Raw genomic sequence first — 20,817 nt, 5'->3', positions numbered from 1 at the left:
GCCCGCCGCCCCCCGCCGGCCCCTGCGCGCCGAGTGCGCGCGCCCGCGCCGATGTGTGTGAGTGCGTGTCCTGCTAGCTCCATGTTGCCGCCTCTCCCGGTACCTGCTGCTGCTGCTGCTGCTGCTGCTCCCGGGGCTGCGGGAAATGCGAGAGGCTGAGCCGGGGAGGAGCAACTCGAGCAGCAGCAGCGGCGGCGGCTGCGGCCGCTGCGGCGGGAGGAGCCCCCCAGGAGGAGGACGGGGATCCATGTGTCTTTCCTGGTGACTAGGATGTCGTCGGAGGAGGACCGGAGCGCGGAGCAGCAGCAGCCGCCGCCAGCACCCCCCGAGGAGCCCGGAGCCCCGGCCCCGAGCCCCGCAGCCGCAGACAAAAGACCTCGGGGCCGGCCTCGCAAAGATGGCGCTTCCCCTTTCCAGAGAGCCAGAAAGAAGTAAGTTGAGCGCGAGGGAGCCAGGCGGGCAGCCAGCGGCGGCGCGGCCCGGAGCTGTCAGGCCCCCGGCCCGGTGGGGGCGGGGCGGCCCAGGCGCGGCCCGGTTCGGCGGCGCCCGCGCAGGTCCCGCCGGCCGCGCCGCGCACTTTACTTTGGAGTTCGGCCTCGCTTCGGGGAGAACCGCCCGGCGGCTTCCCCAGGGCCTAGCCCAGCGTCCGCACACGCCCCGCCGAGCACGCCCAGCTTGCTGCCGGCCCGGCCGCTCGGAGCCACAAAGCTGTGGGCGCCAGGGACCGAGCTGTCAAACGCTGCGGCCGGGTGGTCCCGGTGCGGCGGCCGGCGCTCTTTGTCAGCTCGCGGCTTCTTTAACTTTTCTTGCTCCCAGACCGGTGCTTTTGCTTCTTAATGATACATTAGGAAGCCATTCGAGCCTGTCCTCCCCATCCCCCACCGCCCCGAACCGCACCGCTCGGCTCCGCAGCCGGCTCTCGGGATCGCACGGGCCCAGGTGTGAGCGGGCGAGCCGGAGTTTCGGGAACGCGGCCGAGTTCCGCGGCGCTGACGGCCCAGAGCACTTTGTTTAGGGGGAGACAGCTTTAAACGTCGCTGGACGAGTAACTTCAACTCCAGCTGGGCAGGGAATGGCTTTCGATTGTTTTTTTGAGCGTATGTGAGGACTGTGCCCAGTGGATGAGCTGGGCAAGAAGTGTTGTCTTAAAAAGTGGTTATTCGGCAACCTGGCTTGAAAATCAAGGAAACCGTTTTAGTGCCAGTGAGTTAGTTGCTCAGCTATTGTGGTTCTTCGGGGTGCTGCGGAAGATTGGTGACCGTCTTTCAAAGTTGCAGAATGGCGTGTGTTGCTTACTCATTTCATTGTATGCTGTTCTCATTGAGCTGTTGGCGGTGGAAGGGTGCGCTGGGACTTGCAGGAAGAAGCCAGTACATTTATGGATAGGCTGTTTGGTTTACCTTCACTCATTTGTTGTGTCTGGTGATTGCAGCAAAAATAGTGTTAACTGAGCCATAGCAAGCAGGCTGGGTTTCGGGGACCCACTAAGCTTTTGACACAGTGTAGCCTCTTTTGGAGTTTGGTATCTTTTTACTACTAAATGTCCCAGGGCCTTTAGTCGCCTCCATGTTTTATTGCCTGCCAGCTCTTACCTAGCTGTGAAAAATCTTGAGAGAGACACTGGATAGAGGATGTATACATTATTACGTTAGGTTTCTTTTTTTTGTGATACAAAGTTATTTTGTCTGTTACATTGTAAGGTGATGTTCTGCATAAAATAACATTATGCCTGCCTTGACTGAAATTTGGAGACGTTATGTGGAGTTTTGTCAAACTTTGGACTTGGTCAGATTAACATAAATACTGTTCTAAACAGCAACACTGGATTAAGCCATGTTAGAGGTTTATTTTGATTCCTTCCCCTTTCACTGAAAAACATCTGCATCTCGTAAGGGGGTTGATGATGGCACAGGCCTGTAAGATCTTTTTAAGCCTAGCACTCAGGAGGCAGAGGCAGGTGGAGTTCAAGGCCAATTGGGCTATAGAGGGAATTCCAGGACAGCCAGGGCGATACAAACAATCCCTGTCTTGAAAAATACAAAACACATAAAAAAAACCTTATTATACTTTAATTTGAGGTAAGTATATGTTTTATATTTGCATTTAATTCTTCCCTTTAGAAAGAGTAGACATGCAAGCGCTCATTTTTGGGTTGTTAGGTAGGGTCACGCACTTGCAAATGCATGAGCACAACTCAATGTGCTTCCCTATTGAGATGAGTTAAGGTGTATTAGTGCAACTCCTTTGAACTGGAAGAAAGGTTGACTTAAGTTATTGCCACTTTTTAATTCATAGCACTATTATTAATGAGGAAAAAATGGCCTTTTGAGAAGTTGAACATTTTTCTAGAGAATGACAGTATAGTCTAAGAACACTTTGAGAAATGTTTAGGTCAATTCTGTATTAGATTTTTTTCTATTTGATTTGAGAAGCAACACAGAATTCTTTACAGGGAGTAAAATGTAGTGGTAATTGGCTTCTAACTTTTAAATTCCTTAAAATTAGATATCCTTTGAAGGGTGTGGGATCTCTAATTGTATTTGAAACATGTAAATGGAAACTAATGTGTAAAATGGAAAGCAAAGAGTTTTTTGATTTTGTATCTCTACACTGTATTAGGATCCATGAGGAAAAGAGCCCATAGTTAGTGAAGACCCTGAAAGTGAAACTGATGTGTAACAAATGTGATTTAGGTTCGCAGTAAATGAATAGTGTGGAATTGCAAAGAGTGAGTGTAGTGAAGAATCAAAAGCTAATATCTTTGTTTGTTTGTTTGTTTGTTTCTTTGTTTGAGACAGGGTTTCTTTATGTAGCTCTGGCTAGCCTGGCACTTGCTCTGTAGACCAGGCCGGCCTTGAAATCAAAGAACTCATGGAGATCTGCCTGCCTCTGCCTTCCGAGTGCTGGCATTAGAGACACGTATGCTTCCATGCCATGCCATTGTGTTTGAATTTTTAATAATTATGTAAACAAGTCAAGTATTTATAGTTTTGGCTAGCTGAATTTCTATCACATTTAAAAGGCATAGGCTATGTAGTTAATGGGTTTTACATTAACCCTAATTATATTAAAATTATATTAACTATCTAAAAGCAAATATTTTGTACTAAAGGCATTACTTTTTTGAGGCAGAATTTAAAAAGTATATATATGAATTTCTTGTACAAATGTCAAATGTAAGACACAGCGAAATTTACATTTGTCTGAAATTTCTTCTTAACTGCAAAGACTCTAACCATTTAGTTATTTTGAGTGCTCATAATCCTTACTTAAGTCACTGATTTTGCCCCCTGGTAAAACACTATAGGGTGCAAGTCTAATACTGTTAATGTTAAAAGAAATTTTTCCTGAAGTGTTTTTTTTTTTTGGGGGGGGGGATTGTTTTTGGTTTTGTTTTTTAAGACAAGGGTCTTACTGTGGTCCTGAAACCACTTTGTAGATCAGGCTGGCTTTGGATGTTACAGACATGCCTGACTTTGTACTGGGATTAAGTGGTGTTAACTACCACACTTGGCTTTAGTATGAAGCCCAGGAAGTGTTCTGCCATATTTGTTATGTCATCAGAGTTGATGTCAGGGATGGTAAGTGTTGATGCAGCAGGTGGCAGGGTCAGGATTTCTGAGATACTGCCTTCAATCCTTATTGAGTCAAATTTGCCCCCTGAATCATTTTTCAGAGGGCAATTAGTGTTATTGGATAGACAGCTTTGAGTGTTATTGTTACAGAAAGATAGAAACAATGGATGGTGTCTTGCAAGGGTTTCTTGCAGTGCAGCTGGTAACTGTTGTTACTTTGTATTTGTAAGACTCTTTTTCTAACAAAATTTCTCATACCTGCCAACTTGAAATAAGTGATGGACAACTGATCTTCACTACTGTATGTACAGTTGAATAAAAAGACCCCCCAGATCACTATTCATACCTTTTGAGATAATGCAAGCATGTAATATTTATTTATTTTTAAAGATCTATTTATTTATTATATATGAATACACTGTAGCTGTCTTCAGACACACCAGAAGAGGGCATCAGATCTCATTACAGATGGTTGTGAGCCACCATGTGGTTGCTGGGATTTGAACTCAAGACCTCTGGAAGTGTAGTCAGTGCTCTTAACCACTGAGCCATCTCTCCAGCCCGTAATATTTATGATAGCATTTCTTTATCTTTCCTTTCCTATCTTGTCCTACCCTATCCTACCCTTTATTTTCTCTCCTACCCTCCCTTTCTCCCTCCTTCTTATTTTTTTTTTGAGATAAGGCCTATTATATATCCCAGGCTGATCTTGAACTCAATATGTAGCTTGAGCTGGCCTAGCATTTGAATATTTTTCCTCAGCCTCCCAGAGAAGGCATTGTAGGTCTCCACAGCCATGCCAAGCAAACAATAATTCTTAATTTTAATACTTTTAAGCTAGCAGTAAGTGGGAATTATATATTCTATTGAATATCTTATCCATCCATCCACCCACCTACCTATCTCTACTGATCTTTGGTCCATAGGATGCACTAAAGTGTTTTAATTAAATTGAAAACTGGGTCTAGGATTGGCAGCCTCTCTTTTCTGTTGGGGAGATTGTTCTCTAAGTTGACCACACTATAGTTTACTGTTGTCTTATTCCTAGGAATTTGTAATATTTGAGAATATGATGGTTTTAGTCACATTGCTTGTTAATATATTAAGCCAATAAACAGATGTCCATGCGAATTTAAAAGTATCTATATAGTTTAATTTCTCATTATTAAAATGACATTTTCTTACTTAATTCTATGATGCAATATGTAGTCAACTTGCAGAGTTACAAATTGATTGCAAGAATGTATATAAGATATTGCTTTATCTGCTTTCTTTCTTTCTTTCTTTCTCTCTTTCTTTCTCTCCTTCTTTCGTTCTTTCTTTCTTTTTTTTTTTTTTTTTGAGACAGGGTTTCTCTGTGTAGCCCTGGCTGTCCTGGAACTCACTCTGTAGACCAGGCTAGCCTCGAACTCAGAAATCTGCCTGCCTCTGCCTCCCAAGTGCTGGGATTACAGCCATGCGCCACCACTGCCCGGCTTTACCTGCTTTCTGTTTTGTAAAATTTTAGGTTATTCTCTCTCTGGGCCACAGGTTTTTGAGTAGATAGTGGCTGTTCAGCCTTTATATCCTTTAAGTCAATGTAAGCTTATAACTAAGGGAATGTGGCCGGGCGGTGGTGGCGCACGCCTTTAATCCTAGCACTTGGGAGTCAGAGGCAGGTGGATTTCTGAGTTTGAGGCCAGCCTGGTCTACAGAGTGAGTTCCAGGACAGCCAGGACTTTACAGAGAAACCCTGTCTCGAAAAACCAAAAAACAAAACAAAACAAAAAAAAAAAAACAAAACTAAGGAATGTTCATGGAACTTCATTGACCTTCCTAAATAAATATGGTCAGTCTTTAGGAATAAGAAACACTAGATTGCACGGGAGAGAGTGCTCTGTGGTTAAGAGTACTTACTGCTCATGGATTTGGTTCCCACATCCACGTTCGGCAGTTTATAAGGTGCACATACATATATTTAGGCAAATACTCATACATATAATATCTTTTTGATTGTGGTGGTGTACACCTTTGATCCTAGCGCTTGGGAGGCAGGTGGAATGATCTCTGGGTTCTATATAGGCATAGTCTGCATAACAAAGTTCTGGGCCAACTAGAGTTACACAGTGAAACCCTGTCTTGAATGAGAGAGAGAGAGAAAGAGAGAGAGAGGAAGGAAGGAAGGAAGGAAGGAAGGAAGGAAGGAAGGAAGGAAGGAAGGAAAAGTAAAAAACAAAACAAACCCACAGAGTACTAGATGCTCTCTGTGCATGCTTTCCTGGTGGAGAGGTGTGTGGTGCCCTTGAGAGGGTGTCATGATTTTTGGCTTTTCATCTGTGACTCTCTTAGGCAACAAGTTAATGCCACAGAATAAACTTTTTTTTTTTTTTTTTTTAGGTTTTTCGAGACAGGGTTTCTTTGTACAGTCCTGGCTGTCCTGGAACTCACCCTATAGACCAGGCTGGCCTCAAACTCAGAAATCCACCTGCCTCTGCTTCCCAAGTGCTGGGATTACAGGCGTGCGCCACCACCGCTCGGCTCAGAATAAACTTTCTAATAGACCTGTTTCCCTATTTAAATTTATTTTTTACATTTACATTTATTTATATGTGTGTGCACACATGTGTATGTATGTGGACTCATGCATTCCTCAGTATGTTTGTAGAGGTCAAAGGGCAAACTTGGGAATAGGCTGGCCTACCATGTCTGGTTCTGGTTAGATGTAAAGTGCGTTTAGCTAATATTTCACTGTGTTGCTTTTAGCAAGCCGATTAATATCTTCCTTCTCTTATAATATTTTCTTTATCATGTTTATGCCCAGTAACTATTTTTAGAACTTCTTGGCAAGATAGGTTTTAAAAAGTTACCAAGTAAAGTATGATTTTTTTTTTTAATGATGGGTTTATATATCGACATGTTCTGGTAGTGGTGATGAAGTATTTAGCAGGAAAACCAATCATGAATTTGGAATTCGAAGTGTGTGTTGTGTTTGTTTATTTATTTATTTATTTATTTATTTTTTTGAGAATTCCTCTGTGTAACCCTGGTTGTCCTAGAACTTGCTCTGTAGACCAGGCTGCCCTTGAACTCAGATATTTGCCTGCCTTTGTCTCCCAAGGTGTGTGCCATAGTCTCCTGATAAATCTGAAATATTTTTAAAATGTTTTTAAAATTTGCTTTAAATTAATTAATCTTTTGAGCCAGGGTTTCAGTATTTATCCCTGGCTGACCTGAAACTCACTGTGTAGACCAGTCTGGGCTTGAATTCACTGAGATCTGTCTGCCTCTGTCTTCTGCAAGAGAAGCGGGTTCTCTCAGTATGAGCCATCTCTACATCCTGAAATTAGACTTTTAAATCTCTTGCAGAATATGAAAGACTTAAGAGCACAGGTTGGAAAAACAAGAATGACACAGCTCTTCTGTTTTAATATGTTAGGAAAGGCTTCATGTAAAGAGTGTTTCATTTTGCTTCTGTCCCTGCTATGGGTAGCAGGAGCTATATAAAACACACAATTTGAGATGACACAGGCTTTCTGTTTACTTTTAAATTAAAAACTATTTCCTATTTTTTTTTATATTTTCATTTTATGTGGATGAGTGTTTTGATTGCATGCATGTTTACACCACATGCACGCCTGCCTGAGCCTGAGGAGGTCAGAAGAAGGTATCAGATCCTCTGGAACTGTAGTTAATAGATTGTTGTGAGTTACCATGTAGTGCTGGCAACCAAACTCTAGTCCTTTGCAGAGCAACAAGTATTCTTAGCTGCTGAGCTAACTCTCCAGCCCCTCTAACTACTTAATTACTTTTTAAAATAATTAAGACAGTTCTTTCCTTGTGGGTTAACATTAATACATTGAATTAATTTATATGCACATATATGTATGTGTGAACATACGCACACATAAACACACACACACACACACACACACACACACACACACACACAGGTCTCAGCACAACTTGGAGGAATCGGTTCTTGGTTCTCCTACCATGTGGGACTTGGGATCAAATCAAATTCAGATAGCCAAGCTTTGAGGCAGGCACCTTTACTGGTTGAGCCATCTTTCCGACCCTTGCTCACTTTTTTTTTTTTTTTTAAATGACTATTACTGTATCAGTAATTGGCTTGAAATTTGATATATAGACCAGGCTGGTCTTGAAGTTGTCATGTGCCTCCTGCCTCTGCCTCCCAACTTCTAGGATTACAGGCATGTTCTACTACATCTGACTCTGCTGACATTTTAGCTTTTTTCTTTTGGCACATGTCACTCACTTAGAGAACATGCTAAAATATCATGAACAGTTAACTCTGCAAGAGAAGAGTCACCAGCCAAATGGAGTCCTGGAAGGTTTACAGGAAGTAGTATTTGAATTAAAGCCTGAAGGGTTGGTGAGTTCTAGCCAAGTAGAGTGATAAGAAAGTGAGACTGTTTGGGAGAGCAAGGGAATATACATTTATTTTAGAGGGAAGTTAAGAGTGTTTTCCTGGAGAATAGAGGCGAAGGTTTTATATAGGGAGTGGGATCAAGCTGTCAGGGTTATCAAGGCATTTCAAATGTGCTACAGAGTCATAGCTAGATCCTGAATGATAGCTGATTCTTAAGGCCTTGAAGAAAAGACGGTCAGTACAAACGTTTAGTTGTTCTTGTTTCAGTCATGTTGTTTTGAGATGCTCTTCTAGAGGTGAGGCCTGGTCCTGAACTCCTGATCTTCCTCTTGCATCCTAAGTGTTGTTTTACAGCCCCAGCTGGTCTGGAACTCGGGGAGATCATCCACTTGTAATTTAATGAGGGCTATTTTAGAAAAACCACCAAGATAAAAAGTATGAAGAGGTACAGTGATACATGTGTTGCTGTTACAGTGTCATAGCAGAGGCAAAGGGCAGCTTGCTGGAGATGTGGTAGAGAGGGAGGAAGTCCTCATCACTGCAGGAGAGTGAAAGTTTCTGGCATAGAGAATAGAGATGCTCAACAAGTAACTGGGAACGTAGGAATGGGGTTAGGATAGCTCAAGACAGGTAATTAAGGGTGTGGTTTACCTGAACCTGCTTACACGCTGTGGTTTACTTTGCAGTTTCCCCTCTACTGATGGGGATGTACCCAAGGCCTCACATTTTAGCAAGTTCTTAGCCACTTGAACTATACCTCTGACCCCTGCTGTACAGTTTTTAATCAAGACAGAGATAAAGCTGTGTGAACCAATGTGGGAGGCTGCCTGCTGTTTTGTTGGTTTGAGGAAAACCTTTTCAGGAGCTGTGACATTGTAAGTTTAATGCTGACTTTATCCTATAAAAAGTACACAGGCTCAAACTTGTGTTGATTTTGTGCATAGAAAAATATTTGGAAGGGTGTATACTTTTTGTAATGTACTTCCTGAATTAAAAAAAAAGTTTGTAATTTGTTTTGTTTTGCTTTTGAGACAGTTTCACTATATAGCCCCGGATGGCCTTGAATTTATTGCCTTTGCTTCCCCAGTGCTGGGATTAAATTTATGAGCCACCATGCCTGGCAAAGGTTAATACTTTAAAAAATTCTGAGAAATTATACAGTAATTATTATTTTTTAATTTAGTTTATTATTTGGGTGAGTATGTGTGATGTGTTTATATAGAGAGTGATGAGGCAGGGTTTCCCTGCTCTTCAGGACTTACTATCTCTGGCTGGCTAGGAACTTGCTATATAGACAGGTTGACCTGTAACTCATAGAAGCCCATCTACCTGTATCTGCCTTCCAAGTGCTGGGATTAAAGGCATGTGCCATCAGGTTAGGCTCAAAGGCAGGGTTTTTACTGAATGTTTTTCATTATAAAGAACAGTAACTCCCTAGGAAAGCTCTGTATTTAGTAATGTTATGACAAAAATGATTTTAATTTTTTCATTACTCAAACCTATAAATGTCAGTATTGTGGAGTTTTTTTGAATTTTTTTTTTTTTTTGAAGATTTATTTATATGAGTACTAAACTTTGTACCTCTGCCTTCAGAGTGCTGGGATTGAAGGCCTGTACTACCATGACAAGCACATCTTATTCTTTTTAAATTTATTTAATTTATTATTAATTTGTGATTGATAATAAATTGATTTATTATTGTGTGTGTATGTTTGTTTGTAGATACATGAATGTCTGATGTGTGTGCCGCCATGCATATTTTATGGCATATATGTGGAGGGCAGAGGGCAACTTTGTGGAATGTGTTTTCCCTACGTTTACATGGGATCTAGGAACTGAACTCAGGCCTGAGCTGTAAGTGCTTCTATGGGCTGAGCCATCTTTCTGTCTTCATTTCTTACATATTTTGTAGTTGGCAATGTTTGCTTTCTAAGTTTGACTGTAACCTATTACATTAGAAGCAGGGTAGTTTGTTGTTGTGGTCCATATGTTTTTGTTCTTAATCAGATCTTTTAGTGGAGCCTAGTAAAAATAAGGTAAAACAAAACTTCCTTTCTCTTTTCTCTCTCTCTTTTGAGACAGGGTTTAAAATCTCTGTGTAGCTGGGCGGTGGTGGCGCACACCTTTAATCCCAGCACTTGGGAGGCAGAGGCAGGCAGATTTCTGAGTTCGAGGCCAGCCTGGTCTACAGAGTGAGTTCCAGGACAGCCAGGGCTATACAGAGGAAACCCTGTCTCGAAAAACCAAACCAAACCAAAACAAAAAAACCCTGTGTAACTCTCTGGCTGTCCTAGAACTCAATATGTAGAGCAGCGTGGCCTTGAACGCAGAGATTTTCCTGCCTCTGCCTCCTGAGTGTTGGGATTAAAGACATGTGCCACCACCTCTATTTCTTGTTACTTGGGATTTTATTTTTCCATTGCCAGAGAGCATTACTGCATGGTTGACAAGCATTGTGGCATAGAGCTACATCTTAACATAGCTTTGAAATTGTAATGCATTTCATGTTTGGAATAAGCATCAAATTATGTTTAAAGTTGACCACATGGAATCTTTTTTTTTGTTTTGTTTTTGTTTTTGTTTTTTCGAGACAGGATTTCTCTGTATAGCCCTGGCTGTCCTGGAACTCACTCTGTAGACCAGGCTGGCCTCAGAAATCCACCTGCCTCTGCCTCCCAAGTGCTGGGATTAAAGCCGTGCACCATCACTGCCCGGTTGACCACTTGAAATCTTAAATCTTTCATAATTAGTGGTTTCATAATTAAATCTTTCATAATTAGTTGAAATATTTGATTATGGTGTCCATGTTTTTTTTCCAATGACTCCTGTCAGATGATATACCTATCATTACATACTGAAATCACCACCATCACCACCACCACCATCATATAGCCCTGGCTGCCCCTGAAGCTCAATATATAGACTAGGCTAGCCTCAAACTCATGAGATTTGCCTGCTTCTTAGTGCTGATGATATTAAAAATTTGTAACATCAGCAAACTAGGCTAGGTGTGACTTGCAAGAATATTTAATCTGAGCTGGATGTGGTGGCATATGCCTTTAACCCCAGCACTCTGGAGGCAGAAGTAGGCAGATCCTTCTTAACAAAGCCTCCTTGGCTATCTTGCTGTTTTTGAGAGAACTGAGACTGGGGGTATCCTATGTAGAAACAAAAACAGAAGTAACCTGCTGGAGGTATCATCATGCCCAAACTCAAATTGTACTATAGAGCTGTAGTACTAAAAATGCCATGGTAGCTGGGTACTGGTAGCACTTGCCTTTAATCCCAGGACTAGGGAGGCAGAGGCAGGCAGATTTCTGTGAGTTTGAGGCCATCTTAAAGTATGTTGGGGTTATATACACACCAAGATGGTATCTGTGTAGTACTAAAGGAAGGGATGGTATCTGCTGTTGTAACCCCATTGGGCCACAGAGTCTATTTGTTGTGTAGTACCCTATGGTTGTGTCTTAGTAATGATACTTGATTAGGTTTGGGTACAGCTTTTTCTTTTGCACTTTGGGATTCTTAAGTAATTGCAGTCCTAAGAGTTGGGTTAGACTTTGCTGGAGATGTGTAGAGAGGGAGAAGTTGCCAGACTGACTATTCCAGAGGTTTAGCAGGGTTCAAGTCCTAGTTGACTTTTTGGTGTAATGCAGTCACAAAAGCAACCACTAGTAAGAGTAGGGACACCACCTAGCTGATGCCAACCAAGATTGTGAAATCATGAATAAATATGGTTTGTTAGCAGCAACAAATAATAGTAATAATGGACACTAGGCTGGCAAGATGACTTAATGGGTAAAAGTGCTTACCACCAAATCTTGTTCTGATTCAGGGGACCTCTACACATGCACCTTGGCATGCACACGTGTGCGAGACACACACACACACACACACACACGCACAAATAAACAAGTATATAAACAGATGTAATAAGAATAACGAAAGGAGATGGTTTTATGAACTAAGGGACCAAAATATGTCTGATGCAAATGATAATGAGTACTGTTTTTAAGGGTCTTTTTCTGAGATAGTTAAATGAGGCTTCCTGCTACTCTGGCCCTTACTTCTCTAAGGTATTTTGATGTGGAGATGGATTATTATTGAGGAGTATGGTATTTAAAAAAAAATGCTGTTATCAGAACCGTGATTTTAGGTTGGTTAATAGAGTGTTTGCCTAAGATGCAGGAAGCCCTGTGTTTGATCCACAGCGCCTGTAATCTTAGTGGGCAGGAGAATCTGAAGAAGTTCAAGGCCATTTTCTACTACAGATCCAATATGAGGAAGGCCAGCCTTGGATACATACATACCCGTTCCCCTCAAGCATAGTTACATGACTATACATTGGTCTGTAATTAGATAATTCCTAATAGCTAAAAGAATTTTGCCAAAAAAGTTAGGATTTTACTTTTTTGATTTAGGCACGTGTGATACAGTGAGCCATTTGTACTTTGTTGGGAGATCTAGGTTCTATTCTAGTTCTGTTGCCACCTACAGGGTGTGTCAGTAAGGACTAGGTGGTCCTTCAAAAACACACTGGTGTGTACGTGTGTGTTTGTTTAGTTAAGAGCACTGGTTATTGCAGAGGACCCAAATTTGTTTTAACAGGGCATTATGAAGATAAGCATGGCCTTGATCTTACAGAGATCCACCCATCCCTGCCACCTTAGTACTAGGTTTAAAGGTGTGTGCCATCATTTCCATCTGTCTCTCCAGTCCATTCCCCCCATGTAAAATAGAAACTTTAGAACAGGAAAGACTTGAACTAGTGTGTATTTCTCTTTCACATCAAATTCTGCAGGATAGGAGCATAATTAGAAAAAATATTTTAAAGTCACCTTATGTTTAAGCTTGAACATGTAAGTGGAACATGGTCATAGTGGTCATATGACCAGAAGCTAAGACTGTAATAAAAAAATTATCTTATATATGTGTAACTCTGGCTGTGTTGGAACTCACTCTGTAGACCATCCTGGCCTTGACTGTAGAGATCCTTCTTGCCCCTGGCTCCCAGGTGCTGGTATTGAAGGTGTTCACCATTTTTGCCCAGCAATTTTATTTATTGTGCATGTGTTTGGATGTATATGTGCTACAGTATGTGTGTGGTATGACAGAGGACAGCTTGCGGGCATTGGTTCTCTCACTACCATGTGGCCCCAGGTATCAGACTAAGGTCAGCACTTGGTAGTAAGTGCCTTTACCTATTGAGACATCCTGTAAACCTGGGTTTTAACTCTTTATTATTGAGATTTTATTGTCGCCATGTGGAAGGAAAGGGTTAAATGTTATATTTGCTGTGTATTATAGTGAAATTATAGTTGACTTAATTTTTTTCCAAGTGTGGTGCCATTGTACTGTAATGCCAGCACCTGGAGGCAGAGGTGGGAGGAGGGTTGCCGTGAGATTGAGGACATACTGATCTACATGACCCCAGACTAGGCAGGGCTTCATGAGACTCTGCCTAAAATAAAGTAAATCTGTTTTTTTTCCCCTTTTCTTTTTCCTTTTTTTTTGGGGGGGAGGTTTCGAGACAGGGTTTCTCTGTGTAGCCCTGTCTTCCTGGAACTCACTTTGTAAACCTGGCTGACCTTGATACAGAGCTCCACCTGCCTCTGCTTCCCAAACACTGGTGTACACCACTTATTTCAGGGAATTCTCCTATCCCCTTTCTTATTGTTTTTTTTTAAGGAAAGATCTTATGCACCTCTGCCTGTGGAGTTCAGTAGCTGGCTCTGGTGGCATTGGCATGGCATGGCATGGGAGAGTTTGACTTGTACCTTGCTGACTGCAGGCAAGGAGCAGGTCCTGCTCATCCTCGCCTGAGCAAAGTAGGGGAGTTGGCCTGGCAGGCTACCAACTCAGCTACCACCCAGGCCCAGATCCAGGGCTTTGAGTTGGCCTGCCCCAACATCTACCCCATCTTGTGAATAGGTCCTGCAGATTCAAAGCTGCATGATATCTATGACACAGGATAACAACAGGATATCCGAAAGGAGTCATTGGTCTGGTTCTAGGCCTCTGGCTTCTACTACACTATAGACCTATTGGAGTGAGTGTTTTCAATTAAAAAATACGACACATCACAGTTTCCATAGGAAGAGTTTCAGTTTTTATCTTTTTGTTCTATTTTGTTGGGGGGAGGTTACGAGGGTGGAGGTCAGATGTGGAGGAAGGGGAGATGAATGGGATTGGGGTACATGATGTGAAATTCACAAGAATCAATAAAAAGGTAAAAAGAAAAGAAAAGGTTTCTCATTGTAGACCATCCTAGCCTTGAACTTGATGAAATTCTCCTGCCTCAGTCTTCAGCATGCTGGAACTACAGGCGTGACCCACCATACCTGGCTCTCTGAACTCTTAAATGAAAACATATTACTGAAGAGAACTAACCAGGTAACTGGTGTGTGTGGGAATGAGAAGCTGGTATGTGGCTGGTATTCGATAGGCACTTGTGTTTTCTGGAAGTCACGTCATTCATACTTAATCACTTATGGCAGAGTTGTCAGACCTAGTGTTACAGGTAAAGGAGCTGCTTAAGGACAGTCATAGTTGCAAAGACGAATCTAATCATGGCCCTGGTTTTTTAAATAAACACATGCCTTATTGAATAAGAAGGAGGAGGAAGAGATCAAATTGGAGCTTTACATTTTTTACCATGGACAATAGAGAATCATTGAGGATGTTAAGCAGGAGAAACATATCTGTTAGAAAAATCATCGTGTCGGGGGCAGCAAAACCGTAACTAGTGATTCTGTTGCTTGGTTATTAATATTAAATGATGGATCTTTGCTTAGCAGGTATGAGAGGCTTGGCTTGATTCTAGCAGAGGAAAAAAAAAAGCCTATCAAAGTAACTTCTGTTCTTGCTTTCTTTCCTTTCCTTTAGCAGTGTCCTATGTGCATTTAAGTAAATTCTAGTTTGTTTGACTCTCATTCCCTTTTCTCATTCCCAGTTCTTGCTCACCGTAACAAATACTCTTCTACTTTCATGCCTTATGGTCAGAAAATGTAATCACTTGCTTGCACAAGTGTGGGTGAGAGGTCTATTTTTGAGTATGGGAAGTTTATCAGCTACTATACCATTGGAAGAAAATGATGCCCCTTCTCCTGGATCTCTGAGTTTGAGGCCAGCCTAGCTTGATCTACTGTGAGAGTTCCAGGACAGCCAGAACTACACAGGGAAATCCTGTGTTGAAAAACAAAACAAAAAGAAAAAAAGAGTTTTCACTTGCTTTTTGGTCTTTGCTGGTTTTGGTCTCTGTGTAACCCTGGCTGGCCTTGACAGGATTGGGTTCTGTCTACCTGGGATTAAAGGGGTACCCTACTGGGTTGATCCTCATTGTGATTTTTCTTTTTTTTTCCTTTTTTTCTTTCTCCTTCTCTTCTTCTTCCTCCTCTTCCTCCTCCTTTTCTCCTTCCTCCTCTTCTTCCTCCTTCTTGTACTATTTTTAAAAATTATTTTATTTCATATGTATGAGTATTTTTCCTGCTTGTATGTCTGTGCTCCATATACCTGCTTGATACTTGTGGAGGCCAGAAGAGAGCTTCTTTTGGGACTGGTGTTACAGACAATTGTAAGCTGCCATGCAGGTGATGAATATCAAACCCTGGTCCTCTGGAAGAGCAGCCAGTGCTCTTAACCACTGAGCTCACCCTTTCTTCCTTCTTATTTTCTTGAGACAAGGTCTCTTTACATAGCTCTGGCTGTCTTGGAGTTTACTGTGGTAGTGACTAACTTGGTTTTAGGCTGGCCTCCAACTTGCAGAAATCCACCTGCCTCTACCTCTGGAGCACTGGGGTTAAAAGTGTATGCCATCACACCCAGCTTCTTAATTCTTTTTTAAATTTGTCTTTATAAACTATTGTGAGTGTATGGAAATTACAGCTGTTTGTTTATGGATCTTGTTTCTTTTATTTTACTAAAAGCCCCAATCCAATCTAGGAGTGAGTTTGGTTTTTTTGAGACAGGGTTTCTCTGTATAGCACCGGCTGTCCTGAAACTCTGGTTGGCTTCAAACTCAAACCTGCCTTTGAGCGCAGTGCTGGGATTCAAGGCGTGTGGTACTACCATCTGGCTCTCAAATTCAAAACTAGCCTTCACTACACAGTGAGTTCTAGACCAGCTTGGGCAACTTAGTGAGAACCTACCTCAATATAGGGCGGTTTTTTGTTTTTGTTTTTGTTTTAAGGGACCAAGGAGATAGGTCAGTGATAAGAGTATTTGATAAGTTAGTGGGTTTAGTCTTAGAATGAGGCAGGGCTGGGGCAGGAGAAATCCAAGCTAAATTCTTGTTTGTTTTTTTTTTAAATGACTTGGGCCTTTAGCTCAGTGGTAGAGCTAAGCATGTGCCCTGTGTTTAATCCCTATCACTTCAAAAATGGCAGCTTCAACAGCAAATGTGTATTTTAGTTTTGTGTACTAGTGGGTGGTAGTAGCTCATGTCTTTAATCCTAGCACTCAGGAGGCAGAGGCAGGAGGATTTAAGGCCAGCCTGGTCTACAGAGCCAGTTCCAGGACAGCCAGGGCTACACAGAAAAACCCTGCTTTGTAATCCCCTGCCTGAGAGAGAGCGGGGAGGGGAATGCGTGAGAGCCAGCCAGCCTCCCAAATGAATTAAAAACTTCTAGGTTTTACTAGTACTTTGTTATACTCAGATTGGTACAGAATTTAGTGTGTGCTGGGATTACAAATTTTAGCCACTGTGCCCGTGAAGATGGTTCCCTGGCTATAAAATCACTTGATTTTTCTCTTTCTCATTCATGTGAGTGAGCATTAAGGAGAAAGAGACATAGTTAATAGAAGTGGGAAGTGTATATACAAGGAGAGGACCACATTTCAATTTGAGAATTTTTATATTTTTGAGACAGACATTCTTTGTTGATCTTGGCCAAATGACTTCTTTTGCTGTGGTTGTTTAATCTGCTAAGTAGAATGTTAGTAGTAGTAGCTGTCATAGGTTGGAATTGTGGTAAGTACTTAGGATAGTTCTGATAAATAGTAAGCAATTCATCTGTTTATTTTATTAGTATTAGATAAGCCAGAGTAGAACAGCAGGTAGAGAAGAAAATTGCTTGATTTGAATTTTATCACCATAGTTTGTGTCAGTTAAATGGCTCCTAGTGTTTTTTTGGGTTACAGGTCTCTTTATTTATACATCTCTTTCCAAGGAATGTGTAAATAAGTCTAGATATACACGTTTTCTACAGTTTGAGAGAGGTCAGTGACCTCTAATCCAAGCATATCCAAAAATTTGAAGGGCTTTATAGCCCATTGAATAAGTAAATTTCCTCTAAACTCAAAGTGTTCTGAGTGAGGTCCATCTTGGGTGTACAGGTGATGTAGGTTGTCTTTCCTCAAAGCTGAGTTCTAGAGGAGAGTTGTAGAGGAGAACATTTTAGGAAGTAAGGCCAGCATTATTACTTTCTTCCCTAGAAAAGCACTCAACATCTGATGTTCAAAGGAAGCCTTTTGTTTGTATGGTTTTTCTTTTTTTTTCTTCCCTGCGACAGAGTTTCTCTGTGTAGCCCTGGCTGGCCTTGAACTCTGAGACCTGCCTGCCTCTACCTCCCAAGTAGGGACTAAAGACATGTGCCACCACTGCCCAGCTAAATTTTTATTTATATATATATGAATGCCCTGTCTGTATGTATATTGGATACCAGAAGATTGCTGAGAATTGAACTCAGCACTTCTGGAAGAGCAGCCAATATTCCTAACTACTGAGTTGTCTGTTTAGCTTGGAGTGCATTTTTTTTTGTTTTTGTTTTAAATGGCTATTATCCTGTCTCAAAAGACTGTGGGTGATGGATTTACACAAGTGCATTTTTACAGTTTTATCCAGGAAAGTATATTGAAGGTGAATAGAGATAAGGTGATGAATGTCCTAAAAATTTCACAAGCATCAGTTCTTTAAATATAATTAAGACTATATTTAGCAAGGCATAGTGACACATGCCTTTAATCCCAGCCCTTGGTAGGCAGAGGCAAGTGGATCTCTGTGAGTTTGAGGTCAGCCTGGTCTATAGACTGAGTTCCAGGATAGCCAAGACGACACAGAGAAACCCTGTCTCCACCCTCCTCACCCCAACAAAAATAAAAAACACACCCCGCCATAGTTTATTTAGGACTGGCAAGATGATGGCTCATTGGATAAAATTGCTTGTTCCTGGTGATTTGATCCTTGGAATCCATGAAGTTTAAGGAACAAACTGATCCTGGAAGCTTTCTCTGACCACACATGCTTGTGGCATGTGAACTCACACATCATATACATACTGTTCACCCCCCCCACACACACACACCAATAATACCTTAAAAATAACACAGGGGTTATTGAGATGATTCTATGTAAAGGCACTTGTGTGTGATGTAAGCCTGGCAACCTAAGTTTGTTCTTTGGAATCCACATAAAGGTGGAAGGAAAGAATCAATTCCACAAAATTGTTCTGTGACCTTTATACACAGAGGCACATATACAATGATAATAAACAAAATCCTAAAAAAAATTACTTGAAAAAAAAACTTAAATGAACGCACTTTAAAAAGCTGTGTGTTGCCGGGCGGTGGTGGCGCACGCCTTTAATCCCAGCACTTGGGAGGCAGAGGCAGGCGGATTTCTGAGTTCGAGAGTTCGAGGCTAGCCTGGTCTACAGAGTGAGTTCCAGGACAGCCAGGGCTACTCAGAGAAAAACCGTGTCTAAAAAAAAAAAAAAAAAAAAAAAAAAAAAAAAAGCTGTGTGTTCCTGTATTTTGAGACCTGGAACCGACACTGGAGTAAATGAGGACCCAACTGAGGAAGACAATCACACCACGAGCTTCTACATGGTGACTACGTTTTGAGTAGTATCATTAGGAACTAAAAAAATTTGGGTATGCTTTGGTTTGTGCTTTAAATTTTTTAATGTATTTTATGTGTATGGACACTCTGCATGTATATCTGCACACTGGAAGACAGCATCAGACAGTTGTGAGCTGTCATGTGGGTGATGGGAATTGAATTCAAGCACTTGCTCTTAAACACTGAACCATCTCAGCAGCCCGTTGATGAAGTGTGGATTTCTCTCCAAGGTAGCTTACATTAGGAACTGTCTTCACTTACCCTTGACTACATTGCTCTTAACTTTTCATATGTCTTTTCTATATTGTCCACTTACTAGCCTCTTCAGTAACCCTTTACTTCTGAAGTTAGCTGCAGTTAGCTCTTACTCTTTCTCTTTTTATCTTTTCTTTCCTTCCCCTTTCTTCTATTCCTCCCTCCCTCCCTCCCTCCCTCCCTCCCTCCCTCCCTCCCTTCTTTCTTGTTCTTTTCTTTCTTTCTTTTTAGAAGAGTCTATGTAGCCCAGACTGTACTTGAACTCACAGAGGTCTGCCTACCTCAGCCTCCAGTGTTACTGGGATTAAAAGTATTGGCCACCATGCTCGACTCTTTTCCTTAATTTTTTTTTTTTCTTTTTGGAGTTGGTTTTTTTTCATCACTTGGGTCCTGGAGATTGAAAGGACAGATTATAAAGCTGGATGTCAATCTTTTCTTTACCTGCTGGGCCAGCTTACCTATCTCTTGAGCTCCTTATCTCTGCTTTCTTCCTGGGCAGGCAGGAACTGTTGAGTCTGCAGACATTGCCTGTGTGCTTACAAGGAATCTTGTGATCTCACTGCTGACCCTTTCTTTACTGCTGTTGGGAAACAATCAAAGCAAAGAGTGTGTTGGTAGTTTCAGGAGAATTGTTTAGACTTTCCTTATTACTAGAGTTTTTAATCAAATATCTCTGAGGTCCCATTGTATTTCCCAATCCTAATCCTGTCTTCAGGCACACCAGAAGAGGGCGTCGGATCCCATTACAGACGGTTGTGAGTCACCATGTGATTGCTGGGAATTGAACTCAGGACCTCTGGAAGAGTACTGAGCCATCTCGCCAGCTCTTAGTGTTTCAGTTTTAAAGGATGAGCCTAATTTAGGATTGTACTGTGATATAATTTTTCTCATTTGCTTACTTACTTTTTTGTTTGTTTATTGTCAAGACAGGATCTTACTGTATAGCTTTGGCTGTCTTGGAATTCACTGTGTAGACCAGGCTACCTCTGCTTCCCAAGTGCTGGGATTAAAGAAGGCCTGCAACACTATGTCCAGAAGTTTTTTGATTTTTTTTTTGTTTATCTTTAAAAATATAAACTAGATTATCTTTCTTGGAGACAGAGTCTATTTGTAGCCTTGGCTGTCCTGAAACTCACTATGTACATCAGTCTGGTCTTAGACTCACAGAGATCATCCTGCCTCTGCCTCTTTAGTGCTGGGATTACAGGTGTGTGCTACCCCATGTTCTGTGCTACTCTTAACAGAGAAACAGTTCATTTGATCTATTTTCCCAGTGCTTTCCTTTCCTCCCCCTCCCCCAGTGTTTTCATTATTGTGTTTGTGCTTGCTGTGTGTTGGGGGCCACATGTCCCATGGAGTACCAGTGGAGGTCAGAAAAACTGTGGAGTCAGTTCTCTCCATATTTACATGGGTTTTGGGAACTGAACTGAGGTCTGCAGGCTTGGGTAATAAGTACCTTTCCCCTCTGGCCCACTTCTCTTCTTCATCTTTCTTCCTTCCTTCCTTCCTTCCTTCCTTCCTTCCTTCCTTCCTTCCTTCCTTCCTTCCTTCCTTTCTTTCTTTCAAGTTTTAAAGAGTTACTGTGTTCATTTATGTTGTGTAAGCATGTACATGTGTGGGTTGGTGTTTGTGTGTGCTGTGCTTTGTGTGCGGAGATCAGAGGACAACTCCTGGGATTCCTTTATCTTCTTCCACCATGTTGGTCCCAGGGATTGAACAAAGTTCCTCAGGCTTGGCAGCAAATACCTTTATCTGCAGAGCCATCTTGGTGTTCTTTTTCT

General features: G+C 41.7%; 1 protein-coding gene across 5 annotated transcripts in view; it reads left to right on the top strand.

Moving 5' to 3' along the window:
- The first annotated feature begins 270 nt into the window (after window positions 1-270).
- Kmt2c (lysine methyltransferase 2C) overlaps window positions 271-20,817 on the top strand; it is a 207,847-nt gene continuing 187,300 nt past the window's right edge. For all 5 annotated transcript variants that reach the window (XM_028774733.1, XM_028774728.1, XM_028774730.1 and 2 more), the window contains exon 1: window positions 271-431. In XM_028774733.1, coding sequence (XP_028630566.1) covers window positions 271-431 — 161 coding nt within the window. The remainder of the gene's footprint in view (window positions 432-20,817) is intronic.

Source organism: Grammomys surdaster, unplaced genomic scaffold (genome assembly GCF_004785775.1).
Source record: "Grammomys surdaster isolate TR1022 unplaced genomic scaffold, NIH_TR_1.0 242, whole genome shotgun sequence".
Classification (NCBI taxonomy): Eukaryota; Metazoa; Chordata; class Mammalia; order Rodentia; family Muridae; genus Grammomys; species Grammomys surdaster.
The sequence above is the reverse complement of the archived record's forward strand: the minus strand, read 5'-3'. Positions and strand labels throughout refer to the sequence as shown.